General features: G+C 53.3%; 1 protein-coding gene across 1 annotated transcript; it reads right to left on the reverse strand.

Moving 5' to 3' along the window:
- Window positions 1-254: 254 nt before the first annotated feature.
- Window positions 255-25,864, reverse strand: MYH6 (myosin heavy chain 6). Its single transcript, XM_054448901.2, has 38 exons — window positions 25,807-25,864; window positions 25,254-25,467; window positions 23,856-23,999; window positions 23,426-23,582; window positions 23,303-23,330; window positions 22,914-23,025; window positions 22,499-22,591; window positions 21,918-21,981; window positions 21,550-21,648; window positions 20,898-21,001; window positions 20,665-20,803; window positions 18,876-19,144; window positions 18,420-18,590; window positions 16,892-17,201; window positions 15,764-15,834; window positions 15,391-15,478; window positions 15,184-15,301; window positions 14,915-15,038; window positions 14,492-14,628; window positions 12,281-12,536; window positions 11,902-12,144; window positions 11,577-11,753; window positions 11,147-11,292; window positions 10,812-10,902; window positions 8,306-8,695; window positions 7,842-7,968; window positions 7,638-7,756; window positions 7,120-7,316; window positions 6,415-6,598; window positions 6,018-6,183; window positions 5,789-5,913; window positions 4,575-4,883; window positions 4,182-4,385; window positions 3,172-3,297; window positions 2,698-2,973; window positions 1,476-1,571; window positions 680-814; window positions 255-334 (listed from the first exon to the last, which is right to left on the reverse strand). The coding sequence occupies exons 2-38, from the start codon at window positions 25,452-25,454 to the stop codon at window positions 311-313; spliced, it is 5,820 nt and encodes a 1,939-aa protein (XP_054304876.2). The 5' UTR covers window positions 25,455-25,467; window positions 25,807-25,864; the 3' UTR covers window positions 255-310.
- Between the last annotated feature and the right edge of the window lie 381 nt (window positions 25,865-26,245).

Consider the following 26,245-nt stretch of genomic DNA (forward strand, 5'->3'; position numbering starts at 1 on the left):
CCATTGTTTTCTTCACTTTTGAAATTTCTCCCTCTCCACCCTTGTGTAGTTGACTGAGCAGAACTGGGACTCACAGCTGTCCACTTCAGGCAGAACACCTCACTCCTCTGCACCTCGGTCTCCTTCCTTGTGGATATGGGATGCCTTGGCTCTGGCAGCTCTGATACAGGGGTTGGGGGCCTCCCTCCTCTCAGGCCCCCTACTGCCCTGATCCAGGATGGACAGCTGGCAGGAAGGACAGATGGGCTCAGGCAGAGTTTGGCACTCATATTTATTATAGGTTGGCAAGAGCGAGGTTCCCGAGGCAGTGTCACTCCTCGTCGTGCATTTTTTGCTGCAAAAAGAATAAGAGATGTGAGGGGGCAGCTGGCAAGAGGGAGAAGTGTGTGGGGACAAATCCCTGGGGCTTTCAGAGGCCTGAGGGAGAGGCAGGGCCCCAGGGATCTTGTGGTCCTACATTAGAGGCACTTGTGGTTTAGGGGGATGGAACTGGGGATCTCTGCAGAAGTTCCAGTCAGTGGGGGGCTGTTTTAAGGAGAGTGGAATCTCAGGTTATGTAAGCTGTGGGACCCTCAGAACTGCCTACATATAGGGCAAGCAGTGCCCACTCTGAAGGGCACCCATATCAGGGGGCATGCTAATGTGGAAGTGACTAGTGAAGCCCAGGGGAGTGACCCACCTTGGCACCAATGTCACGGCTCTTGGCTCGAAGCTTGTTGACCTGGGACTCAGCGATGTCCGCCCGCTCCTCTGCCTCATCCAGCTCATGCTGCACCTTGCGGAACTTGGAAAGGTTAGTGTTGGCTTGTTCCTCCTGTGGTGGGACAATGGGGATGGGTGAATGAGCTGGAGATGGGCAATGGGATTCTCAGCCTCTCAACCTGAGGTTCCAGCTCCCTGTCCCTGAGGCACCCATGCCGGATGCATATTCCTGCAACAGCCTTCCCAAGGGTATCCTGCAACTGCCTTGCACTCTTCTCAAACATGTCCAGCACTCAGAGTCCTTCACAGCCATCCACTGCCCAAGACAAATCCCATGCTGCCCGATCTGGGCCCCTTTAGAATCCTGTTTTGCTGCACCTGTCCCGGATCCCAGGTTCCTGTGCAGGCATGCTCATCAGCAACTCACATCCACCCAGATGTCTTCCCCACTGCCCTATGGCTAGCTGGGTCCCCTTCCAGGCCCAATTCCACTGCCACCTTCCTGCCTTCAGCTTTGGCTGCCCCATGTCCTGCACTAGCATCTACACTGCCTTCTGTTGGGTTATGGTATCTGAATTGTAAGCAGCTTGTAGGTGGTGCTTTTGTTAATTCAGAACACCTGACAGCTCTGAGCATACCAGATGTGTCAAATAAATGTTTGAGATTAAAGTTTATAGCAAACTCTTTGTCCAGGCCCCTCTGTGGGAGATATTCATTGGTTCTCACAAATAGTAGGTGTGTTGATGAGAAAGGGAAGAAAGCTCTGAACTCACCGCCTCCTCGGCCTGGCGCTTGTAGGCCTTGACCTTCAGTTGCAGCTTGTCCACCAGGTCCTGCAGCCGCAGCAGATTCTTTTTGTCTTCCTCTGTCTGGGGGTGGAAGGGTGGAAGAAACCAGTTTGGAGGCGGAGCAAATGCAATCACCTTTCCCTCCTCAATCATTTTACCCTTCTCTCCTTGCCTTTGCTGCCCCTCCCTGCAATGATCCAGGTCAAAGAGGTGGTGGGGAAGATCTCTGACTCTATTGTAGGTCAAAGGGGCAATGCAAGGTTGTCAGTCAGGGATCCACAAAGCAATGAAGGCTGAAGTCTTAAAGCTAGAAGTGGGGGGGAGGGGCTCAGAACCTAATGGAATTCCCTAATGTGGTAATATAAAAGCACCAGGTCTGTTCCAGCTCCAATCTGGTGGATAAAGCTCCGACCTGGACTTACATAGGTTCTCATGGCCAGTAGTTCTTGACCAGAAGAGGAATAATGAGGAATGCAGAAAGAAGGGGGTATTATCATAATCCAGATTATTCTACATTCTAATATATTGTACTGGGCCAGAATTCAGGCGTCGGGATCACTGGCTCCAACGTCACTCGATCATCCTATCTCTTTATCATTGTATGTGCCAGGATGCCATTTCTACTTCTGTCCACAAATCACTCTGTGGTTCTGTATCTGTAACCTCTTTCTTGTGCCTCTGGTATCCATCTATCAAATGGACTGACACCCTCGTCTCCTTGGCCTTTTCTTCCCAGGTACACTGAAAATAACGGGCCGAGGGCACAGCTCTCAGCTATGCAAATGGAGGTCTTAGAGCGTTGTGGGATCCCCCTTCTCTGTGGCCTTCTCTTTGTGTGCCAGAAGTTCCATGGAAGATTTCTGGGTCTTTTCCCCTTGCCTGACTCTTATCTTCACAGTCAAAGGTGGAAAGATTCTTTGGACTGTTCTGAAGTCTTCATGGTAGCACTTTGGGTTGTTAAAAAAAAAAAAAAAGAAAGAAACCTGGGGAAAGGCTAGTTAGAAGAGTTTTCAGGAAGTAGAAGTAGGTTCTTCATTTGCTGGAAAAACTCATAGACTCAAGTCAAACTGACTGCAGAGCGTGAGAAGAAGGTTAAATCTACCAACAGCATCTCAAGGAGGAGGTGAGAGGAGCCCTGTGTGGGTGGGGCAGTGGGGCCAGAGAAGAAACTTCCACATCTACTCCTGGCCTCTGGCGCCCACCGCACCTGGTAGGTGAGCTCCTTGATGCGCCGCTCGCTCTTCCTCATGCCCTTCACCGACTCTGCGTTGCGCTTCTGCTCCGCCTCCAGCTCATTCTCCAGCTCCCGCACCCGCGCTTCCAGCTTCTGCAGCTGCTTCTTGCCGCCCTTGAGGGCGATCTGCTCGGCCTCGTCCAGCCGGTGCTGCAGGTCCTTAATGGTCTGCTCCATGTTCTTCTTCATGCGCTCCAGGTGGGCACTGGTGTCCTGCTCCTTCTTCAGCTCCTCTGCCATCATGGCGGCCTGTGTGCAGGAGAGAGTTGGCAAGGAACATGGGCCAGGGGCCGGGGCCTTTTGCCCCCCAGGGATCTCCTTTCTCCCATCAGGCCCTCAAACCCACAGAACTGCAGAGTTGGCTTGGTGTTACAGCACAGTGGCCTGGCCTGGACCCGGGGCCTTGTTTGTATCTTTAGGGGAGGCAGAAGGTGGGCGGTCACTTACATCCGTGATGGCCTTCTTGGCCTTCTCCTCCGCGTTTCTGCACTCCTGCACTGCCTCCTCCATTTCCGACTGGAGCTGGGTCAGATCCGACTCCATCTTCTTTTTCTGGTTGATGAGGCTGGTGTTCTAGACATGGAGAGAGAAAAATGATCAATATATATTGCACTTTGTTACCTGATTTCATACCCTTTCTTCAGAGAGAATTAAAGGTGGTCATTTTTTTTTTAAACAACAGGCCCACTTTTAGACTATTCCTTGTTTTGTACCTGCTTTCCCTTTTCCTATGAAAGTGCATACATTCTAGACATTATATCTAAGATTACTAAACTCTGAAAAAAGACTTCAAATAGCAAAAAGTCTGCAGTATTACCCTGGAGCTCTTTAGCAACACGTTTACGTAGGAGCATGACAATATTCCAAGGAAAATGGAAACAACTTTTTACCAGGACAATATTCCAGAGATGTTTATAGCTATACCAAGAATGTAGTGGGGTAAGGAAGAGGGGATGAGGTAAGTGGATGATATCATTCTCACGCATACTAGATTAAAGAACAAAACTCCACAGGGCACTGCAAAAGGTGAGCACAAAATCTCATTGCAGAGTATAACTGAAAACAGTGTGGATGGGATTGCAGAAAATGGTGTTCTATCCAGCTTGGTTTGCAAGAGATGCAGTTATGCTTCTTTAAACTCCCAAACTCTCATCTTTACAGAGCAAGCCGGAGGCTGTCTTTCAGATCAAGAATATCAAATAACAGGATACGTTCCATTACTCCCAGATTTGTGGCTTTGGCAGGTATCAGCAATCAATCATGACACTCTTAGCTTCTAAGTAGTGACCGCTTTCTCAATATAATGGTTCTGCAGCCACCACAGATGAGAGCTGGCCTAAGAGAGGAAATGATCTGTGACCCTGGCTAGATGTGCTCACTTAGAACATCTGGCTTTTCTAGATGTCCTGGGTTCTGCACTCAGCAGGTTTCCACAAGGTGGCTCCTGACCCCCTCACCTGGGAATGCAGCAGCTGCACCCTCTCGCTGGTCTCAATCAGCTCCTGCTCCGCCAGCTTCCGAGACCGCTCTGTCTGCTCCACCACAGCACGAAGCTCCTCCAGCTCAGCCTGCAGCAGGTTGTTGCGCCGCTCCACGATGGCGATGTTCTCCTTCAGGTCGTCGTTGGCACGGACCGCATCATCCAGCTGAATCTGGGTGTCCTGAGGATCAGGAGAGTGGGCGTGAGCAGAAGGCAGCCTCGTTGCCCTTCACTGAGGGCACCTGTCAGAGGTCCCTGCAGTAACCTAGGGGCAGGAGGAATCTGGTGCCTGTCTCGAGACACCACTGCTTCGCCAGGCCACGTGGAGGCCATTCCCCTCTGGGTGAGGGGACGTCCTGCCCCCGTGTACCTTCAGCAAGCTCTGGAGGCTCTTGACTTGCTTCTGGGCCTCAGCGGCCATGCGGTTGGCATGGCTGAGCTGGATCTCCATCTCATTGAGGTCTCCTTCCATCTTCTTCTTCACCCTCAGTGCCTCGTTGCGGCTGCGTGTCTCTGCATCCAGGGAGGTCTGTAGCGAGTCCACCACCCGCTGGTGGTTGCGCTTGGCCTGTTCCATCTCCTCGTCCTTCTCTGCCAGCTTCCGCTCGATCTCTGCCTTGATCTGGTTGAACTCCAGCTGGGCCCGGAGGATCTTGCCCTCCTCGTGCTCCAGGGAGGCCTGGGAAGGGGTGGGGTGAGGGCGGGCAGACAGGGCACAGGGCAGGGTTGAGAGGGAGGGTGAGAAGATACAGGGTGTCAGCCAGGACTATGGCCCAGAGAAAAAGAGCTGAGAAGAGATGGGGAGGTGGGATCTGCACCCCATGCCCACCACGGTGCTATTGGGGAGAAAGTGCTGGACTCCCTGGGCTTCCTCTGTGAAGAAAAGGGTTTGGACCTCACAATTGCCAGACCCTCCAGCACTAACACTGCATAAATTCCTGACCTGTCTAAAGTATTACAGAAAAGGGAGGAATTTTTATAACCACAAATTCAAAATTTTATCTTGTTTTCCAGGTCTCTCACCCTTTCCTGAGAAAAGTTAGAAGCCCAGAAAACTCAGGGCTATTCCCAGGTGCTTAAAAATGAAGAGTAAAAATAGCTAATATATATTAAGTGCTTAAATGTGTTACCTCATTTAATCTTTATAATAATCATGTGTAAAATCATATGAGGTATGTACAGTTAATTCCATTTTACAGATGAGAAAACTGAGGCAGAGAGAGATTAAAGATTTTGCCCAACGCCGCAGTGAAAGTCCTCAAGCTGTGTTCCACCTCAGGCCTGTTTGACTCTGGAACCCCACACTCCTACCCACTGTCTAAGTGGTTATTATTATGGCCAGATTCCAACTTTTAAAACCTGGTGGGAAGCAAAATCTTTGGCCTCTAATCAGACTGACATTTTCCTTTGTGCACACCTCGGCTTTGGAGGTAGTCGTGGGTGGTGAGTAGTGGGTAGGTAATGTTGAACAAAGAATATGGAATGAATAGATTTTGTCTTGGGGTCAGGGTCACCCCCAGGTGAGGGAGAAGTGGGAGACAGTGGCAGAACAGGGATGGAGTGCAGGGAGCTCTCAGCCCTCACCTCTGCCTCCTCCAGGGCTGACTGCAGCTCCAGCTTCTCCACCTCCAGCTGTTTGCGGACCTTCTCCAGCTCATGCACATTCTTTCCTCCTTCTCCTAGCTGCTCAGTAAGGTCGGAGATTTCCTCTGGGGACCAGAGGGCCAGAAAGCTCAAAGCCTGTGTTCCCCCTGCCCCTGCATGGCCCTCCCTCCCACCAACTCATCTCTGGCCTCTTGGACCCCCAGCACACCCTGAAGGTTCTTGTTCTCCCGCTTGAAGGTCTCTAGGTGCTCCAGGGACTCCTCGTAGGCGTTCTTGAGCTTGAAGAGCTCTGTGCTGAGGGAGCGAGCCTCCTTCTGCGAGGACTCCAGCTCCGACTGCGACTCCTCATACTTCTGCTTCCACTCGGCCAGGATCTGCACGGGGACAAGGCTCACTCTTCAGCCCCCCAGCCTTAGCTCCACAGCCCTCCTGCTTCCCAGTGCCCCAGCCCCTAGCCTCAGCCCCATGTCCAAGATCTGTCCCTGGTCCTGAGCCTGGGCTCAGCCCTCCTCCCCCACCTCCAAGGAGGATGGCTCTGGCCTCTCACTGAACCCCTCATGCCCCCTTGCCCTGCTTGCTGGCTGCGGCCCCCACCCGTGGCCCACCTTGTCGAAGTTTCTCTGCTTCTTGTCCAGGGCTGCAGCAGCAGCATTGGAGCGCTCTACGTCCACCATCAAGTCCTCGATCTCATTCTGTAGCCGGTGCTTGGTCTTCTCCAGCGAGGAGCACTTGGCATTAACAGCCTCCACGGCCTCCTCGGCATCCTGCAGCCGCTGGGCCAGCTTCTTTCTGCCCAGGTGAGGGTGGAGGGTGTGTGTGTGACTCTACTGGGCAACAGTGGAGCCTTGGGTGGACCTCCTTCCACCCCCTCCCTATATCTCCTTGAGACGCCGTAAGTCCAGCCTAGCAGGAGCTGAGCCTGCTCGTGCCTGGAACAGAGTCCGCCAGCACGGGCTGCCCAGGCATCCTCCCTACCTGCAGTGGCATCTGGGTGTCAGTGCCCCCTGCCCTCGCCCCCCCACACAGTCTGATCGACGGTAGCTCCTCTGACCAACAAGCTTTTTGCTCGTCTTATACGTGAGCATCAGGTATAACCCGGGCCAAAAGCTCGCCTGTCACAGGAAGTGGGTCAGGGCCAGCCAGAGTTCACAGAGCAAAGAGTTCAGGCTTTCTTCCAAGCACTTCTGTTGCCCTCCGAGTTCCTCCTGTCTTTTCCACTTCCTTCCCACGACCACTCTTCCTGTCCCCACCCCAGGTCCTCTCGCCCCTTTGTCTCTGAGAGTCAGGTTAAGGGTGTATCTGGAGCTCACTTGGCTTCCTCGAGCTCCTCGGTCCGCTGAATGGCATCCGTCTCATACTTGGTCCTCCACTGGGCCACCTCCGAGTTGGCCTTGGACAGGACGCGCTGCAGCTCAGCCTTGGCCTCCGCCTCCTCCTCGTACTGCTCCCGCAGCAGGTCGCAGTCATGCCGGGCCGACTGCAGTGCGTGGGCCAGGGCATTCTTCGCCTGGGGAGGGGTGGGAGGGACTCCCTGTGCCCCATTCTCTAGATTCTCTTCTTATCTAGTACTTCAACCGAGCCCAGCCTTATTCACCATGTGGGCTGATGTGGCACCTCACTGTTTGAGGAGTTTCCCAGTCTGCTTACCCCATCCCCTTACGAATAAGGAAAGAGGCATTAAATGAAGCTTAGCTGCAGGGCAGAACCTAGACTGGAGGGTCTTTCCCTCGCAGAGGACTCTTTCCAGCTCCAGGCTCCATTTCTGGAATTGAGGTGAATTGCCCCAGGGTTGCCATCAAGCCTGCCCACCCTCCCCACTGGGCCTCACCTTGCCCTCCTCCTCCAGCTGCCTTTTGAGGTCCTCCATTTGCTGGGTATAAGAGAGCTTCCCCCGGGTCAGCTGCGAGATTAGCGCCTCCTTTTCCTCTAGCTGCCGGGCCAGCTCTCCTGGAGGTGAAATGAGGGGCTTGTGGGCCATTTCACAAGTCATGTCCTGCCCTAGGCAGGTGCAGGGCTGGCTAGGGGCACCCACCGTTCTCGGTCTGCAGCTTGGCTCGCTGGGTGGTGAAGTCATTAAGGGAGCGTTGGGCCTCTTCTAGCTTCACACGGTACTCATTGGCCTGGTCCTCCAGCGTCCGAGACACTTTCTCCAGGTTTGCCTTCAGGAAGCAAGACAGGAAAGGTGAGTGTGGGAGGGGCTGAGTAGACCAGAGGAAGGAAGAGAGGGTCAGAGATGGGGAATGCCAGACGGCAGGAGGGGGACACAGAAGGTGTGGGAGGGTGCAGTCTGAAGAGGGACTTGAATTAAAGAAAGGAGGAACATGAAGAGATAGAGAGGGAGAGGAGAGCCAGAGAGGGGCAGGGGAGAGAGGAAGAGAGACCAAAGGGTGATGAGGAGAATGAGAATGACAAGGGAGATGGCAGACAGAGAGGGAAGGCATGGGGGAGGCTCCGCTGTGCAGGGGAGAGGGAGAGGGGAGGCCGAGCAGAGCCTGCCTTGGCCTTGATGATGTGCTCCATGTTGGAGGTGACGTCGTCCAGCTCCAGCTTGAACTCGCTCTTCTCCTTCTCCAGCTTCTGCTTCACCCGCTGCAGGTTGTCGATCTGCTCGCCCAGCTCGGCCACACTGTCGGCGTGCTTCTTGCGCAGGGCCGCGGCAGTGGCCTCGTGCTGCAGCGTGGCCTCCTCCAGGTCCCGCCGCATCTTCTGGAACTCGGCCTCGCGCTTCTTGTTCATCTCGATCTGCACGGACGTGGCCCCGCCGGCCTCTTCCAGCCGCTCGCTGATCTCCTCCAGCTCCCGGGACAGGTCTGAGCGCAGCTTCTCCACCTTAGCCCTGGCGGTGCGCTCGGCCTCCAGCTCCTCCTCCAGCTCCTCGATGCGCGCCTGGGTCAGGCACAAAAGGCTCAGACCCACCGCCTGGACCCCTCCACTGGAATCCCCCCGGCTCTGAAAGGCTACCAGGAACTTAGGTCCCTCTCAAGCAGTAGTTCTCAACTAGGGGCAATTTTGTGCCCCAGGGAACAGTTGGCAATGTCTGATTGTCATGTCTTGGTGGGGCTTGCTACTGGCATCTAGAGGGTAGAGGCCAGGGATGCTGCTAAACATCCTATAATGCATAGGCCATCAATAGGAATTTGGTTGAAGCTCCCAAGGGCATCTCAGACCCAGTGTGAGCATCTGCAGCCCCAAATCCTGAGAACCTGTGTTTGAAGGGGGATCCTGGTATCCTGTGACATCAAGAAGTTCAGAGTCCCCAGATTCACTAGGCTCTGTCCCGCTATCCGTAAGACAGGAAAGTGAGTGCTTGTATTTTACAAATATTTGTGACAATATGCCTCGAAACAATCAAATCTCTGCAATTCTCCAAGTTAACCACAAAGTCCAATCAACCATATTCCTTGCTCTCCCAGGCTTGCTGTGTTTATGCCCAGGGCTGGGTTTCAACATGATTGCTCCCTTCCAGGCCAGGAAAGTGCTAGCAAGGTACTCTCCTCTTCACCTCATCTCATCCTCTTTAAGTGCCCTTACCTCACTTTTCGGGCCTTAGCCTTGGTCTTGACTAAATTGGGAGAATATCCTATCTACCATTTTGATCTGTTGTCTGGCTAGCCAGGAGCAAAATGGGAGTTCAGTGGAAATCCCTTCACCTCGGGTTATGGACAGCTTTAATGGACTGTTCATGGATGGGTCCTAGGAGCAGCAGAGAGGACCACCGTGCCTCTGCTCCCAGGATGGAGAAGATGGGACTTCTGAGCAAGATCTTGGGGACGAAGGAGGAGCCATAGCCTATTGCCAAGACCTGATGAGATTAACAGGACTGTTATTCTGTGTCCAAGAGGCCAAAGAAGTTGCCTAGACCTAGGGTAGAAGAACCTGAGGATGGCCCGATATTCTAGCTAAAACCCAGAAGGGGCATCCAAGAAGATGGACGGGCAAATTACTAATGAAGGCGGACCAGTCCCTGTGCAGCCCCAGAGGAGTGGAATTGTGTTCATACATTACTTGCAGCCTGGGCCATGGGCCTCAAGTGCAGAGGGGAGACTACCTCTTTCTACCAGCCACAGTCTGCCCCAAAGTGAGAGGACAAGGTCCTGCCCCAGTAGCCGAGTTCCTGTTGCCCTTGGGGTCACTATGTCCAGACCTGGCCATGTAGCTTCTGTAGCTCTAAAATGGGGATGGCAGTGGACTTCCAGGGCTCTTCTGACAAACCCGATACTAAAAGCACATTAAGGTTTGAGGTTCATTAAAGCTAAGGGAGACTATGGCTGTTCACTTAATCTTGAGCTGCAGAGAAATGAGAAGGCCATTGAGAAGACAAAACAATACCTTCTTAGGCTAGTGGCTGGCTGACTTCTCTAAATCGGGCTATATTAATATGATACTTGTATAGAATTTCCTAGTTGACAAAGTGGTTTCAAATACATTATCCCCTCTGGTCCTGTGTGGTAGGTATTGTCAGTCTCATTTTACAGGTGAGAAGAGAATCTGAGGATCAGGAAGGGTAAGTGACTTGCTCTAGGTTGTTGGAATTGGCTCTTATCATGAGTGCCCTATGGGGACTCAGCCTGGGTTAGTGGCTGGGGTTAGTACCGGGAAGAATATGAACAGAGCAGCTCACAGGAAGGTGCTCCTTGAAGCTTTTCTTTTTTCTCCCCGCGTTCAGAGGGCAGAACTACCAGAGGAAGGGTTAGAGGAGATAGAGGAGATAGAGCTCTATCATTTGTCTTAGAGTAGAAAGTCCCTGAGGCAGAGCAGATCTCAGAAGGAGAAGCCCTTTAGTAGGTATGAGTCCCTCTTCTCAAACAGTTTTGCTAACGTAATGTATTCTTGCTCTACGGGGGAAGGCTAGTGTTCCTGAGCGCCTGTAAGTCAGGGATGGTGGGGTCTATGAGGCTGCCTGGAGTTCCAGATATTGTGTAGAACCCTAAGCAGCTGCTGCAGCCTCAGTTACCTCAGGGCTATTGAGCTCCCACTTTCATGCACTGGGAAAAAAAGTCACCTGGTTTTCCTTCAGTTTCTTCTGTAGTTGAAGGGCCAGTGCCTGCTCATCCTCAATCTTACTGTTCTGCTGATTAATGTCAAACTCCTTCCTGCAGGAGAAGGGTGGGGGTGGGGGAGTGACAGGTAGCCTTCCTTCCTCTGGGGCTCATTCTCTTCTTGGCCTTAGTATGCTAGAATCGGCACCTCCCCCTCCCCTCGCCAGCCCAGAGAGTGGAGGAAGAGGGCTGTGATTGACCTCATTCCCAGTGTGGCCAGTGGAGGCGCAGCACCCTGCACTCTATCTACCAGGCCAGACACCTCCATTAGCCCCTCCTGGCCACCACAGTCTCCTACTTCTTAAGCTTTTCTTCCAGCTGCAGTTTATCATTTTCCAGGTCCATGATGCTCTCCTGGGTCAGCTTCAGGTCGCCCTCCAGTTTCCGCTTCGCTCGCTCCAGGTCCATGCGCACCTTCTTCTCTTGCTCTAGGGAGCCCTCCAGCTGATGGAGAGAAGAAAATAAGCAAAGTGTGGAAAACATGAAATCCATAGTGTATGCTCTTTTGCCTCCTTCTAAACTTGAAGTCCAGTGGGATTGGAAGTCAAACCAGTAGAGAAATCCTGCAAGCACAAAGGATTCAGAGACCTACTCTAGTGAGGAAGTAGAGATAACAAAAAAGCTTCAAGGGCCATAGAAGTTAATTCTAGAGATCAGGACTTTCTGGGCCATTGGCGTTGCCTGCAAAATCTTGCTCTGAGAGCAGGAGCATGGTTCTTACTACTCACGTCATCCACCTGCTGCTCCAGCTTGACCTTAGACTTGGACAGGCTGTTGACCTTGTCTTCCTCAACCTGAAGGTCATCCAGGGCCTGCTGATGGGCCTCTTGTAGAGCTTTCTTCTCCTTGGTCAGCTTAGCGATGATCTCATCCAGCCCAGCCATCTCCTCTGTTAGGTTCTTCACCTGCCGACCAAAAACCCATCCCCTTTAGGGTCAAAGATCACCAGCCTGGAGACATCTATGGGGACCTCCATGCCAAGGACCAGGACCACACTGTAGGTCTGGGAGTCTTGAGGAGACCTGGGCTGAAGCCAGAGGGAGCTGCCCTTACCTTGTTCTCTGTTGCATGCTTCTCCTTCTCCACCTTGGCCAGTGTCAGCTCCAGGTCATCGATGTCCTTCTTGAGCTCTGAGCACTCGTCTTCCAGCTTGCGCTTCTTGGCGGTGAGCTCTGCGTTCATTTCCTCCTCGTCCTCCAGCCTCTCATTCATCTCCTTTACTTTGGCCTCCAGCTGAATCTTGTTTTTGATCAGCTGGTCGCAGCGCTCCTCAGCATCATTGAGGTTGTCTTGTTCCTGGGAGAAGAGAACAGGGAGGAAGCTGATGGTTAAAGAGAGGAGACCTAGGGTCTTAAAAAGAGCTGGCACTCCTAGACTCCCAGCCCCTGGTTGTGGGGAGGAGAGGGCTGAAGAGATAATCACGTGGCCTCACCGCCTGCACTTGGAGCTGCAGGTCATTCTTCTCCTGCAGTAGGGACACCATCTTCTCCTCCAGCTCCTTGCGGCGAGCCTCAGACTTCTCCAGCGTCTCTTTGATGCGCCCGAACTCTTCCTTCATGGTGGCCATCTCCTTCTCCGTCTCTGCGCTCTTCAGCAGTGGCTTGATCTTGAAGTAGAGCTTCATCCAGGGCCAATTCTTGACCCCCATGAAGGCCCGAATGTTCCACTGGATTACCAGCAGGGCATCCCTGGCAAGGAAACGTGGAGGCAGGGTGGGGCACTATAAAAGAGAGCTTCCCAATCATGGGCCCTACTAAGCAAGTTCGTAGGCACGTAGACTTCCTTCTTGTGCACACCCACCTCCAACATCACTACACTGAACATGGAGTTGCTTGATAAATATTTATTAATCAATTTGATGAAAGGGCAGTTTATATCCTCCCAGCTGGGATATTAGTGGTAATGGAAACTACCACTTATAGAATGTCTACTCTGTTCAGTTTTTCTATTCTCATAAGAACTTCAAATATGTTAAAAATTATGTAGGGGTTTACATATAAGAATGTCTATAATAAGTATGTAAGTTATGCAGCATGAAAGCAAAATGACTATCCATGAACCTACCACCCAAACAGGAGCTGAAATGTTACCAGCCATTGATCTACCTGTGCGTTCCTTCTTACACCCCTGTTACCCCGCCAGGAGCAGCCGCCACTCTGAATCTTATTTTTCCTTTCCTTGCTTTTTCAAAAATTACTTTAACCACATGTGAATGTATCTTTATTTTTATTTTATTTTATTTATTTTGAGATGGAGTTTCACTCTTGTTGCCCAGGCTGGAGTGCAATGGCACAATCTCGGCTCACTGCAACCTCCGCCACCCGGGTTCAAGCGATTCTCCTGCCTCAGCTCCTGAGTAGCTGGAATTACAGGTGCCTGCCACCATGCCCAGCTAATTTTTGTAATTTTAGTAGAGACGGGGTTTCACCATGTTGGCCAGGCTGGTCTCCAACTCCTGACCTCAGGTGATCCGCCTGCCTTAGCCTCCCAAAGTGCTGGGGTTACAGGCATAAGCCACTGTGCCCAGCCATATGTATGTATCTTTAAACAATGAATGGCTGGTTTTGATTATTTATGAGCTTTATAAAAACTGCATCATACTGTATGTATCCTTCCAAGATTTGCCTTTGTTTACTAACAATGTGCTTTAATGTTCAACATATTGTATCATGTAGTTGGAGTTCACTTCTTTTCACTGTTTTATAATGTTCCACTGAATGACTGTAATACTATTTACCCATTCCCCTGTGGATGGAAATTCAAGTTGTTTTAAGATCTTTGCTGTTATGACCAATGCTGGTAAAAGATTATTTTTCATGTCATGGTGTACATGTATAAGAGTTTCTCTGTAGGAATGTACTCAGGAGTGGAATGGAGAAGTATGCAGCTGTTCAACTTTTTTTTTTTTTTTGAGATGGCGTCTCGCTCTGTCGCCCAGGCTAGAGTACAGTGGCTCGATCTCGGCTCACTGCAAGCTCTGCCTCCCGGGTTCATGCCATTCTCCTGCCTCAGCCTCCCGAGTAGCTGGGACTACAGGCGACTGCCACCACGTCCGGCTAATTTTTTGTATCTTTTTAGTAGAGATGGGGTTTCACCATGATAGCCAGGATGGTTTCGATCTCCTGACCTCATGATCCGCCCTCCTCGGCCTCCCAAAGTGCTGGGATTACAGGCGTGAGCCACCGCGCCTGGCCTGCAGCTGTTCAACTTTAAAAGATAGTGATAAACTGTTTTCCTAGGAAGCTGCACTGATTTACACATCTGTAAGCAGTGGGTCGGGCTTCTTAATTTTTGTCAGTCTAGTGGTTTTTAAAACTTTTAAAAATTATTTTTCCTTTCATTTTATTTTTATCTACTTGTTTCTTTCATTTTTTAAAATTTGTAGACTGTCTGAGCAAGCAAAGTCTAGTGTTTTAAAATGGTATTTCATTGGTGTCTTAATTTGCATTTTCCTATAGAGAAGTTTCTTTAAAAAAAAAAAAGAAGAAGAAGAAGAAGAATTCGCAGTGAGACTCGAAGTGGTAAAGTAACTTGCCCAGGCCAGCTGGTAGGTCTGAACCCAGGTCTTCTGACCCACACTAGTTGACATTGCGGGTCTGCCTCTACATCTCTAGTGTATGCCTCCCTTTTCCTCCTGTCTCACCTGCGTTCTACTATCTTCTTGAACTCAATGCGCATGAGCTGGCCCCGGGCTTGGGCCTGCATGCGCGTGATGATGCGACTCAGCCTCTCATCCCGCATCTCCTCCAGCAGCCCAAGCAGCCCTGCCTTGAAGAACACCTGCAGGCAAAGGGTAGATGCAACAGGCCGCAGCCTCAGAGGGGAGTACCCAGGGTGGAAGAAGAGGGTGGAAGACCCTGGGTGAGCTCCCAGGTGACCCATCACCCCATGCCTTCTAGAAGTAAGAGTAAAAATTTGACAAACAAGACCTGAATGAAGCCTGGGTTTCAGCCCTTGATAAGGTTGATAAGGAAGCCAGAACTAGCGTCCTGCCTCCTAAACTCCTCTCTGCTCCACTCAACATGGCCACCTGCCCTGCAACCACCCAATGGGGCTCTAGACTCACCTTGGTGTGGCCAAACTTGTACTGGTTGTGGTCAATGTCCAGAGAGCTGAGCAGCTTCTCTGTCCCCTTCCTGCTATCAATGAACTGTCCCTCAGGGATGGCCGCTGGGTTCAGGATGCGATACCTGAGGAGGGAAGCGCCCAGAGTCACCCATGCTCTGCAGTGATCTGCTCTGCCCACAGAATTCCAGGGCCACCTGCAGATCCCATTCCCACCAGGGCAGCCTGGCTCCCCCTGTTCTATGAGCTCTGGGGCACCCTCATACCCACCTCTGCCGGAAGTCCCCGTAGAGGATGCGGTTGGGGAAGCCCTTCCTGCAGATGCGGATGCCCTCCAGCACGCCATTGCAGCGCAGCTGGTGCATGACCAGGGGGTTGTCCATCACCCCTGCGTCAGGAGGGAAGGGGAAAGGGTCAGCCTTAGGGTAAAGTGGATGCCGGCTGTCCTCCCCAGACTAAGGCCTTCTCCTGGCTCACCTGGAGCCTTCCGCTCATTGGGGATGATGCAGCGCACAAAGTGAGGATGGGTGGTCCTCAGGTTGGTCATCAGCTTGTTCAGATTTTCCTGGAGGCAGATGAAGGTGGGGAGTTAGGAGCCACAAGGACCATCCCTTAGGCCCTTAAACCCTGGTCCCGAGATACTCTCCACCAGAATCATCAAAAGGACAGGGGCTGCCACATAATTTATGACATGAGTTCAGGCTTTTGTGGAATCTACACACCAAAAAATGACTATGTAGCTCTAGCTTCTTTCCTCATCAAACTCAAGCATCAGAATAGGTGGTGCAGCCAGAAGACTCTGGGCTGGGCCGTTCCACCAGGTGTCCTGGCACCCCTGGGCCCTTCTTACCCGGTGGAGAGCTGACACCGTCTGGAAGGATGAGCCCTTTTTCTTGCCTCCTTTGCTTTTACCACTGTCCCCTAAATGGCGAGAGGAGAAATAATGAACAGGAGCTGGAAAATAGAGGAGCCCTCGGGCAGAGGCAGAGCTCTGCTGCTCGCTTGGTAGCTCTGAGTCTTTGGGCAAGGAATTCTCCAAGATTCAGTTTACCATGAGGATGACAGTAACAACTTCCCAAAGTTGTAAAGAGAATTAGATAAGACCACTCCTGTAGGGCAGCTCACCGGTGCTTGCCCATAGTAGGCACTGACATACATCAGTGCCCTTAGCTCTCCCTCTTCTAGACTTGCCCTTCCTTCTTATATCTTTCCACATTCTAGTTTTCTTGTTGTTGTTGTTGTTCTTCTTCTTCTTCTTCTTCTTCCTCTTCTTCTTCTTCTTTTTTTGAGACAGAATCTCACTCTGTCACCCATGCTGGAGTGCAGTGGTGCAATCTTGGCTCACTGCAACCTCCGCCGCCTGGGTTCAAGCAACTCTCCTGCCTCAGCCTCCCAAGTGGCTGGGACTACAGGCAGGTGCCACCACGCCAGGCTAATTTTTGTATTTTTAGTAGAGATGGGGTTTCACCATGTTGACCAGACTGGTTTCGAACTCCTGACCTTGTTATCCACCTGCCTCGGCCTCCCAAAGTGCTGGGATTACAGGTGTGAGCCACCGCACTCAACCTCTACTTTTCTTCTTACACTTTATCCTCTTCATTTCAAGCCACATCCTTTCTCTTCCTTTTCTGAACTGGAGGCTCCTTTGTTCAGTGTCCTCTCAACATTTGTTGAGAACTCCCACATGCATCGTTCCCTGCTGGGCATGGTACAGGGATGCATGTGCCACTCTCACTGACCTCCAGTTACTCCCATCTTGAGGAAACATGAGACAGCTATATCAACACTCATAACACAAAGTGGAGAATGGCAAGTGCTACAGAAGCCCAGCTGGACTGTGGTGAGGTGAGCCAGGAGGTGGCTTGACTCACGGGCTCCCCTGTGCCTGCCTCTGGAGTCATGTGCTTTGAAGCAGCAGGACCCTGGCCCTTTGTGCCTTCAGAAGTCCCCTGGCCCAGTGCAGGGGCTGCCTGCTTACCAGTATCGGCAGATGCGTAGGAGGAGAAGAGAGTGGCCATGAGCTTGAGGGAGGACTTCTGGTACAGGGCCACAACAGTCTCGTTGAGAGGATCCTTGTTTTTTTCCAGCCAGCCCAGGATGTTGTAGTCCACAGTGCCGGCGTAGTGGATTAGGGAGAAGTGGGCTTCCTGCTTCCCCTTGATGTTGCGTGGCTTCTGGAAATTGTTGGACTTGCCCAGGTGGTTGTCGTACAGCTTGGCCTTGAAGGTCATGTCAGTGGCCTTGGGGAACATGCACTCCTCCTCCAGGATGGACATGATGCCCATGGGCTGAGGGCAGGGTGAAGAGGCAAAGAGAGAATCACTGAGCACACTCCCAGGCTTCCACAGTCCCATACCCTGACAGGAAAAGGACTCTGGAGCCAGTAGCGTTGGCCTGCTGAAGGGGCGCTGTGCTGGTACCTCTTACCCTAAAACAGGAAGCCAGTATTCCTGGAATTAAAAGAGCCCCTTCCTCCCTCTTTCTGCCCAGTGGGTCCAACAAAGAGTCATGCACTCCTAATCACCCCCTACAAGGCCCACAGTGCCTCACAGCGCACCCCCTTCTCTCTGACAGCTCACTGCCCCAGAGGCAGGAGGTCAGGGACAGATGTGTGTCAGAGGCACCGGGCCAGGCTCTGTCTGTATGACACCAGTAGCAATTCTTCAAGGGTTAGATAGAAGGATCCAGGTTCTTCACCACACTCTGAACTTCCAAAAACGTGGTGGTTCTTGACTTTTCTTGGGGCAGGAATCCTTTTAAGAATTTGTTGAAGCTAAAGACTGTCTCTCCAGAAAAACGCATGTACACACACACACATACACACATACACATGTGCAAGCACACACATGTATGTATGAATGTACACATGCTTTTTTCCACACACAATTTTATGGGATTCTGAGGGCTCTGAAACATGAGAACTCTGGTTAAGAATCTGGATAATGACCCAAAGCGTGTGAGGAAGCTCCCATTTTCTGAAGGCCGTGGCTGGGCTGGGTGTGGGTCAGACACTCCGGGCTCTGGCCTGTGCTGACAAAGAGCAGAGGTTCCCTGAGAGCAAGTCAGTCCCAGCCTATGGGGCCTCCTGCCTGTGGCCTTGTCTTTTCTGAGGAATGCCCATAGGCAAGAGGGCTGGAGACTGGCTTATTTCTCAACCAACAGGAAGGTGGTGGGAGGCCAAACATCTCTAATTTCAGCCTAGGATCTTTCCATGAATGACGCTTCTCATGGGCGGTCAGAGGGGCCAGGGGCCTCTCCTTCACTATATCTCACTCTTAAGACACTGAGGGGACCACCACAAAGGGGCATAAAGTGCAAGTTCCTGGGGAAGGAAGAGTGGGGGGATCATCCTGTTCATGCCCATGACTTCACAGTGGGGAGAAGCTGGGCCTGGAGAAAAGCCTGGGATTCTTGGGACTCTAGTTTCTTGGGTGTAGAAGGGACTCAGCCACCACTTTGTCTGGATGGCAGAGGAGGGGACATAGGTGGTGAGGCCAAGGAGGCACCTTCTCGATGAGGTCAATGCAGGCCTGCAGGTCCATGCCGAAGTCAATGAATGTCCACTCGATGCCCTCCTTCTTGTACTCCTCCTGCTCCAGCACGAACATGTGGTGGTTGAAGAACTGCTGCAGCTTCTCGTTGGTGAAGTTGATGCAGAGCTGCTCAAAGCTGTTGAACTGCAGGGGGCATGAGGGGTGGGAGCAGTCAGGAAGTGGGTGTGAGTGGCCATTGGGGCTGTGCCCGTGCACTGTGCCTGAGCCCAGCAGGGTGTGGCTGGGCCCCTCCATGTCAGGGCAGTGAAGGAGAGCTTCCCCTGAAGACAGGGACAATGACTGCCTCTGTCACCACACAGTCCCCACTGCCTTCCCATGTCTGGTCCACAGCTGGCTCTCAGAAAATGGCTGTTGAATGTGGGAGCGAGCGAGTGATTTTTCTCCCACTTCCAGGGGTCCCTGACTCACGTCGAAGATCTCGAAGCCAGCGATGTCCAGGACTCCTATGAAGTACTGGCGTGGCTGCTTGGTCTCCAGGGTGGCGTTGATGCGCGTCACCATCCAGTTGAACATCTTCTCATACACTGCCTTGGCCAGAGCCCCGATGGAGTAGTACACCTGCTGCATGCTCTGCCCCTTGGTGACGTACTCGTTGCCCACTTTCACCCGAGGGTGGCACAGCCCCTTGAGCAGGTCAGCTGAGTTCAGCCCCATGAGGTAGGCTGACTTGTCGGCATCTGGTTGAGAGGGAAAGGATAAGTGAGCACTTCCTTTTTTTTTTTTTTTTTTTTAAAGATAGAGACTTGCTCTGTCACCCAGGCTAGAGTGCAGTGGCACAATCTTGGCTCACTACAGCCTCCAGCCTCCACCTCCTGGGTTCAAGCGATTCTCCTGCCTCAGCCTCCCAAGTAGCTGGGACTACAGACATGAGCCACCATGCCAGGCTAATTTTTGTATTTGTAGTAGAGACAGGGTTTCGCCATGCTGCCCGGGCTGGTCTCAAACTCCTTACCTCAAGTGATCCACTCTCCTTGGCCTCCCAAAGTGCTGAGATTATGGCATGAGCCACTGCACCTGGCCTGAGTGAGCACTTTCAGGGAGTGAGCCTCCTTCCCTGTCCTGGGGCCAAGACTTTAGGAAGCATCAGGTCCAATTTCTTCTCCTTAAAGAGGAAGAAATCAAGGCCTGGAAGAGCACAGGGCTTGCCTTGGTTACTCAACCAATGTGTGCCTGAGTCAGGCTGGAGCCCAGGCCCCCTTATCCGGCCCATGGTCTCCTGCCACAACTGGCCTTCTCAGCTCTGTCTCTACATCTGTGGCATCTCTGGGCCAGGTCTTTCACAAGCACTGTTCTGGGCATATCCCCACCTTCACCGCATTCCTCGCCTCTCCAGGGCAAGGGTGTGGCTGAGGGGCTAGATGTCCTCTGCTCCCTTTCTCCTTCATTCTCTACCCCAATGTCTAGCCCTGGACTGGCCATGCTGTCTTCTCCATCCACATGTTACCCAATCTGACTGGCTGGGAGATCAAGACCCCCAAGAGTATATCAGACAGCACCACGCTCCTACCCCCAGCCATCCAAATGTGCCACTCAACACGGGGATTTCTCTATTTAGAGGGGGAGTTATTTGGTATAATTTCAAGAATGTTGTAATAACTGTTGGTGTGTTATCATGAACCCCAGCTTGACACTTTGATCTGGGCAGACTTGGAGAAGGGTCCCTGAAGGTAGGGAGCAATGTTCTTGGGCACCTGTCTAGCACTGTTTGCACCTTCACATTTTCTCAAAGGACCTCACAGTAGCCACCAGAGGAGTGAGGAAAGATTGTTAATCCATTTCACTGCGGAGGAAAGTGACACACCAATGCCCTGGGCTGTGTCCTGACCCCTGGCCCACTGCCTCCCAAATAGAACATGGTATGAGCCCACGAGGGGCTTACCCAAGGGCTGGGCAGGCAAAGGCCCTGCATTAGTGATGGTGATGTGCAGAGCTCAGGGGCTGTTCTTCCTGGGGCTGGGCGAGTCTTGGGAACAGGAGGAAAATTCCCCACCTCAGTTCTGGTGAGTGCAGCTGGGGTTGAGGAGTTGGGATTGTGGCGGACCCTCTGTCTGCCCACCTCTCCCACGTCCCTGTACCTCACCATCCCTCAACACACCCCCACTGCTCCACAAGCCTCAGATTCTCTGGGATCTGAGTCCCCCAGAGAGCCTGGTCAGCACCTCAGGCCTTCCCAGCGCTGCCTGCCTGCCCCTCCCACCTTCGGTGCCGTCTGGCTCTGCCTGCTCCTCCCGCTGCTTCTGCTTGAACTTCATGTTCCCGTAGTGCATGATGGCTCCCGTCAGCTTGTAGACGCCAACTTTCTCCTCTGAAGTGAAGCCCAGCACATCAAAGGCACTCTGGGACAGAGCGAGAGACAAAGAGGGGGGTTGGAGCAGTGGCCCCAGGAGCTCCTGGGGTCCCTCGAACGGCCGCAGCAGCCCCCTCACTCACATCGGTGGCCATGAGCTCCTCGGAGTCATCAATGGAGGCCACGGACACCTCTCCCTGAGACACGAAGGCGTAGTCGTAGGGGTTGTTGGTGACCAGCAGCATGTCTGCACCAGGCAAGGGGTGAGGTGGGGCAAGGGGGCAGGTGGAGGGCAGGGAAGGGGCAGGGAGAGTTGGGAAAGGCAGGGAGGAGCAGGGAGGGGTAAGGGACGGGGAGAATGGAGGCAGGGAGGACAGAGAGCAGGGAGAGAAGAGAAGTCAGCAAGGACCAAGGAGTGAACCCAGAGGAAGTGAAAGGGTAGAAGAGGGGCCCTGGCAGGGGCTCCAATAACAAGAAGGAGGGAGGGTGGCAGGGGAGTGACACATGGGAGATGGGGAGGCAAATAAAGAGGAGAAGGCAAAGACAAGCTGAGGGAGGAGTGGAGAGAAGGGTGGAGAAGGAGTGAGGTGTGTGACTGCACAGGGAGGCGAGAGGAGATGCAGGTGGTCTTGGGCGGGAATGGAGACGGAGCCGGCGGAGTAAGCGGAGGGAGGAGGGAAGTGAGCAGCAAGCTGGGGCACAGTGGGGAGCAGGAGGGCCCTGCCCTGCATGCAGGCGTCTTTGGGGGTGTGCAGCAGGGACAGCAGTGGATGGGGGGGTGGCAGGCAGGTTCACCCAGCAACTCCGGCTTCTTGTTGGACAGAATCTGGTAGAAGATGTGGTAGTTTCTCTCAGCTTTCAGCTGGAAGATCACCCGGGACTTCTCCAGCAAGTCTGAGGTGGGCAGAGGGGATGAAGGCAGGTGAGGAAGGAAAGAGAGTACAGCCAGAAAAAGGTGGCCATGGGGGCAGAGGGCAGGGGCCACCCACAGCTTGATGAAGAGGGTCAGGCGAGAAGATGTGGCTTAAACAAAAAGGATCCTAAAGCCCAGAGGCAAATGCAGACAAAAACAGGAGATGGCAGGAATGATGAGACTGGCCGCCAGGCAGGGAGAGAAGGCAGAGGGGGACCTGGAGGGTGGCAGCCTCCCTGCTGGTACTCACAGGTCTCTATGTCTGCAGAAGCCAGCTTTCCAGTGGCCCCAAAGTGGATCCTAATGAATTTCCCCTGGGGACGAATGGGACAGAGTGAGGGAACTGGCGGCAAGGACAGAGTGAAATCCTGGTCCTCTATTCAGCCCAGAAGCCCTGGATGGCTCTGGAAATGTAAACAACCTCTTTGGTGTCTCAGTTGAGTATAAGTGAAGCTGGGCAGACGATGCCACCCTCACACACTGTGCAGGGACCTCCTAGTGGAACCTCGGCCCAGAGGGGAACGCATACAGAATGCCTCCTGCTCATACCTCTCACACGATCTCACCTAATCCTCCCAGTAATCTGCAGGGTGGATATTAGTCCCCCTGTTTCACAGGTGAAGGAACTAGGGCTCAGAGGGGCGTAAGGACTTGCTGAGCAAGTGGAAAGTCAGACTTTTGGCTCCAAAGCCTATGCTCTCTTCCCACCAACGTGTGCATGTTGATATCCCAAAGCCAGATACAGTACAATCAACTGGGTGTGGCAAAACAGCACCCCCTTTTTCTTGTCAAGCCTGGATGAGGCCATTGGGAGTGGTCAAAAGCACTCACGAAGCGGGAGGAGTTGTCGTTCCGGACAGTCTTGGCGTTGCCGAAGGCCTCCAGAGCGGGGTTGGCCTGGATGATCTGGTCCTCCAGGGTGCCCTATGAAAGGAGCAGAACTGCATGGGTTCATCCTCCATCCACCTCCAGGCAGTGGTGAGAGGTCAAGGAGGCTGCCCTGGCCCTGAGGAATGGGGGTGGGGGGCTGGGTGAACCGCTAGTGGGTCTGCGACTCTGTAGGATCCTACCCAGACCTCAGGGTGAGTGTCTCCTGTCAGGAAGATCTTCCACACTGGGCTGACCATCAGGAGCCCAGCTCAGTGTGGCTGTCCCCACCACGTCACAGGGAGGGGAGGGTTAGGGGTGACTCGGGCCAGCCTGCTCCCCCACCTCTGTTCTGCCAAGCCTGTGGCCCCCATGGCACCTTGTTCGCATTGGCATTGTCCTTCTTGCCACGGTCACCTATGGCTGCAATGCTGGCAAAGTACTGGATGACACGCTTGGTGTTCACAGTCTTCCCTGCCCCGGATTCTCCCCTGGGGGCCACAGAGACCAATCAAAACTCAGGATTCCTACTGTTCTCCGTACAGGGCTCAGCACCACATGCTCCCCTTCCCAGCCTGGCCATCAGAGCCCAGCACCCAGCAGGATTTGCCTGACATGGTTCATTGCTCTGGCACCCCTCTAATGAGAGCTCGGTGCCCCATGCTCCCTGCAATCCCAGCCTTAACCCTCTCCTCCCAGCTACACCCCAGGCATCAGCCTGTATGCCCCCAGCCCAGTCCCTTCTGTGGGAGGATGGCACTCGCTCACGTGATGAGGATGGACTGGTTCTCCCGGTCTGGAAGAAAAAAGAGGAGAAGCAATGGGGTCAGGGCTGAGGATCTGGGTGGGTGTCCAGGAGGAGGAGCAGAGACCAGGGGCCACCAGGCTCACCTGTCAGCATGTACTGATAGGCGTTGTCGGAGATGGAGAAGATGTGGGGTGGGGCCTCACTCCTCTTCTTGCCCCGGTAGGCGGCCACCACCTCGGCATTGTACACCGGCAGCCACTTGTAGGGGTTGACGGTGACACAGAAGAGGCCCGAGTAGGTCTGGAGCAGGAGACAAGGCTGGGCATGAGGTTGGTGGGGAGAGCCTGGGACAGGCAGTGGTGGCAGCCAGGCATGTCCCTGTTCACTCCAGCTGGCTCTGCTCCTCCTGCAGCTGACTAGGGATGGAGGGGGGAAGGGGACTTGGGTCCCTTGGGAGAGTCCCTCCTCCTCTCCTTGGGAGAGGCCCTCCTCCTCTCCTTGGGAGAGGCCCCCTGGCTTATTTTGGCCTCCATGCAGCACAGGAAGCCTCTGCAGTGTGCAGGAGACACTCACATATATCATCCAAGCTGCGTAGCGCTCCTTGAGGTTGAAAAGCACCGCGGGCTCATGCAGGAAGGTCAGCATGGCCATGTCCTCAATCTTGTCGAACTTGGGTGGGTTCTGCTGCAACACCTGGTCCTCCTTCACAGTCACCGTCTGGAGGGGGCGCATAGGCAGGAGGATGAGTGACCACAATCCCTCCGGGACCCTTGCTGGCACTGCCCACTGACCTCCTCCCAGGACACAGGGACTTGGCCCTGCTCCCCTTGCTCTGACCAGTGCCCCAGCCACTACCCTGTATGTCCCCCGGGACACTTTCCTCAGATAATTTCCCTTCCCACTGTATCTCCCATCCTAGAGACTGTCCTAGGGTACCTTTCTCTTGCCAGATCCCCAGACCATCCTGGGGACACCCTGTGCCCGTGACCATCACTCTTCAGTCCCTATGTTCCAAGGGTCTTGGGGCAGACCTGGAGATTGGCAGCTCGCAGATCTGTGCACACCTTATGCTGACCCGGAGGCTGTCTCCCGCGGGCAGCGCTTTAGGGTATCTGTTGCTCAGGGCAAAACTTCACCCCTGCTGGAAAAGTAGTTCACCCATCTACTCCACACTCCCTATCCATCACTGTTGTCGTGGTTTCATTGGCAGCAGTCAGTTTGCCATGTCGTGATGTCACTAGATCCTGCCAATAGGTATTCCAGCGTTTTTTATAGTGGAGAAATCCGTGGCTCTAAATGACTGAATGGTTTGCCTGCACAGTGACTAGCAGGTGGCAGAGCTGGGATCACAGTCAAAAGCCCCAGGCGATTGTGGCCTGTTATTCTACACTTCAATGGGTTGTAACATTCAGTCAACGAGTTCATGAGGCACACAGCCCTGAGCCGCAGCTGGTAACCAGGGGTGATTCTCTTGGCTGGCGTGAGCAAACCAGGGACCAGAGGCTTCTGAGTGCCAGTCAAGGAGAGTGCTCAGCTCAAAAGTTTCTGATCTTTGTGTTCATCTGGGTCTAAGAATTACTGTTGATTTGGGTGAATGGAATTTGAGAAAGTGGACCCATGGAGGAAACTGAGGCACAGGGAAGAGGGATACAAGTGCAAGAAGGGGGCATCATTTAATGCTGTGTCTGCGCCCTCTTTATCTACAAGACCCCTCTTAGGCGAACACTGAGGTCCTTCTCCCTCAGCATCCTTTCTGGCAAGGGGCATATGGCCCTGGGTGGCACCTGTTGCACCAGCTCAGGTCAATTTGAGAGGGATCAGATTCTGGGCTCCTCAAAGGAGCATGTCCTGGCATCCCCACTGGCCTTGGCTTTTCTCCAGCCCTCTCAGCTCCTCCTGCAAGTGGCTCCACCTCTGCATCTTCTTTCCCAAACCACCTTCCCTTCTGCCCTGGCGCCATGCCCTACTCACCTTCCCATTCTCAGTTTCAGCAATGACCTTGCCCCCCTCCCGGGACAAAATCTTGGCTTTGACAAACTCTTCCTTGTCATCGGGCACGAAGCACTCAATGCGAATGTCAAAGGGCCGGGTCTGGGCCTCTAGACGCTCCTTCTCTGACTTGCGGAGGTACTGGGCCGCTGCCCCAAAGTCAGCCATCTGGGCATCGGTCATCTTGGCACTTCCCCTGGGTCAGAGACAGGAGGGCTGTGTTACTCCTGAGGGAGCCCAGGCTCCAGCGAGTGGCTTTGTCCTCTGCAGCCCCACTCCCTACCCCCGCTCCTCTCCTCCACCCTAGGAGAGGCACCTGCTGTTGCACCCTCCCCGACTCAGGGCTCTGCTTCTCCTGCCCTCTGAGGTGATGCTGAAGGACAATCTCTGTAAGGGGTTTCCCTGGGGTGGCATTGGCTGGAGTTTGCTAAAGGTTGGCGCTGAGTGCTTGGGACAGCAGACCCCTGGTCCAGCAATCCGGCTCCCAGGAGAAGCGTGCCCCGCTCTCTGCAGAGAAAATGGGGGCAGTTCTCACCTGGTTATCCCTTCACGGAGAATCCTGAAGAATCTGGACCGTGGGTGGAGCAAGGAACCACAGAGGTAGAGCCGGGCAGAGAGACGAACAGATGAGGAGAGTGAAGAACAACAGAGGCAGGCCACCCGGGGATGGAGGCAGCCCCAGAGCGCAGACAGGCAGGACAGACCAGGGAGTCAGAAAGGGAAAGACGCAGAGGCAGAAAAGAAAGGGCGCCGAGTCAGTATGAGTGCGAGGGACGGGGTGTGGAAACAGGGTTAGAAGCAGAGAGGCAGGGAGGTGAGAACATGTGCCAAGAAGGAAGGGCAAGGGAGAGAGACAAAGAAGCATGATTGTGACAAGTGTCGATGAAGACCAAGAGGCAAGATAAAACCAGGATCAAGGGAAGGAAGCCATCCAAAGGAGGAAGGAAGATGGAAAGATGGAGACAACATGTAGG

This window comes from Pongo pygmaeus, chromosome 15 (assembly GCF_028885625.2).
Source record: "Pongo pygmaeus isolate AG05252 chromosome 15, NHGRI_mPonPyg2-v2.0_pri, whole genome shotgun sequence".
Lineage (NCBI taxonomy): Eukaryota > Metazoa > Chordata > Mammalia > Primates > Hominidae > Pongo > Pongo pygmaeus.

What these genes read in the sequence shown, in the direction of transcription:
- MYH6 (XM_054448901.2), bottom strand. Translation starts at nt 25,454, where the DNA reads ATGACCGATGCCCAGATGGCTGACTTTGGGGCAGCGGCCCAGTACCTC. An exon ending in CAAGAAGCCGGAGTTGCTGG is followed by an intron (nt 21,002 to 21,549) that starts GTGAACCTGCCT and finishes TGCCTGGTGCAG; the next exon opens with ACATGCTGCTGGTCACCAAC. An exon ending in CAAGCTGCAGACCGAGAACG is followed by an intron (nt 7,757 to 7,841) that starts GTGGGTGCCCCT and finishes TTTCACCTCCAG; the next exon opens with GAGAGCTGGCCCGGCAGCTA.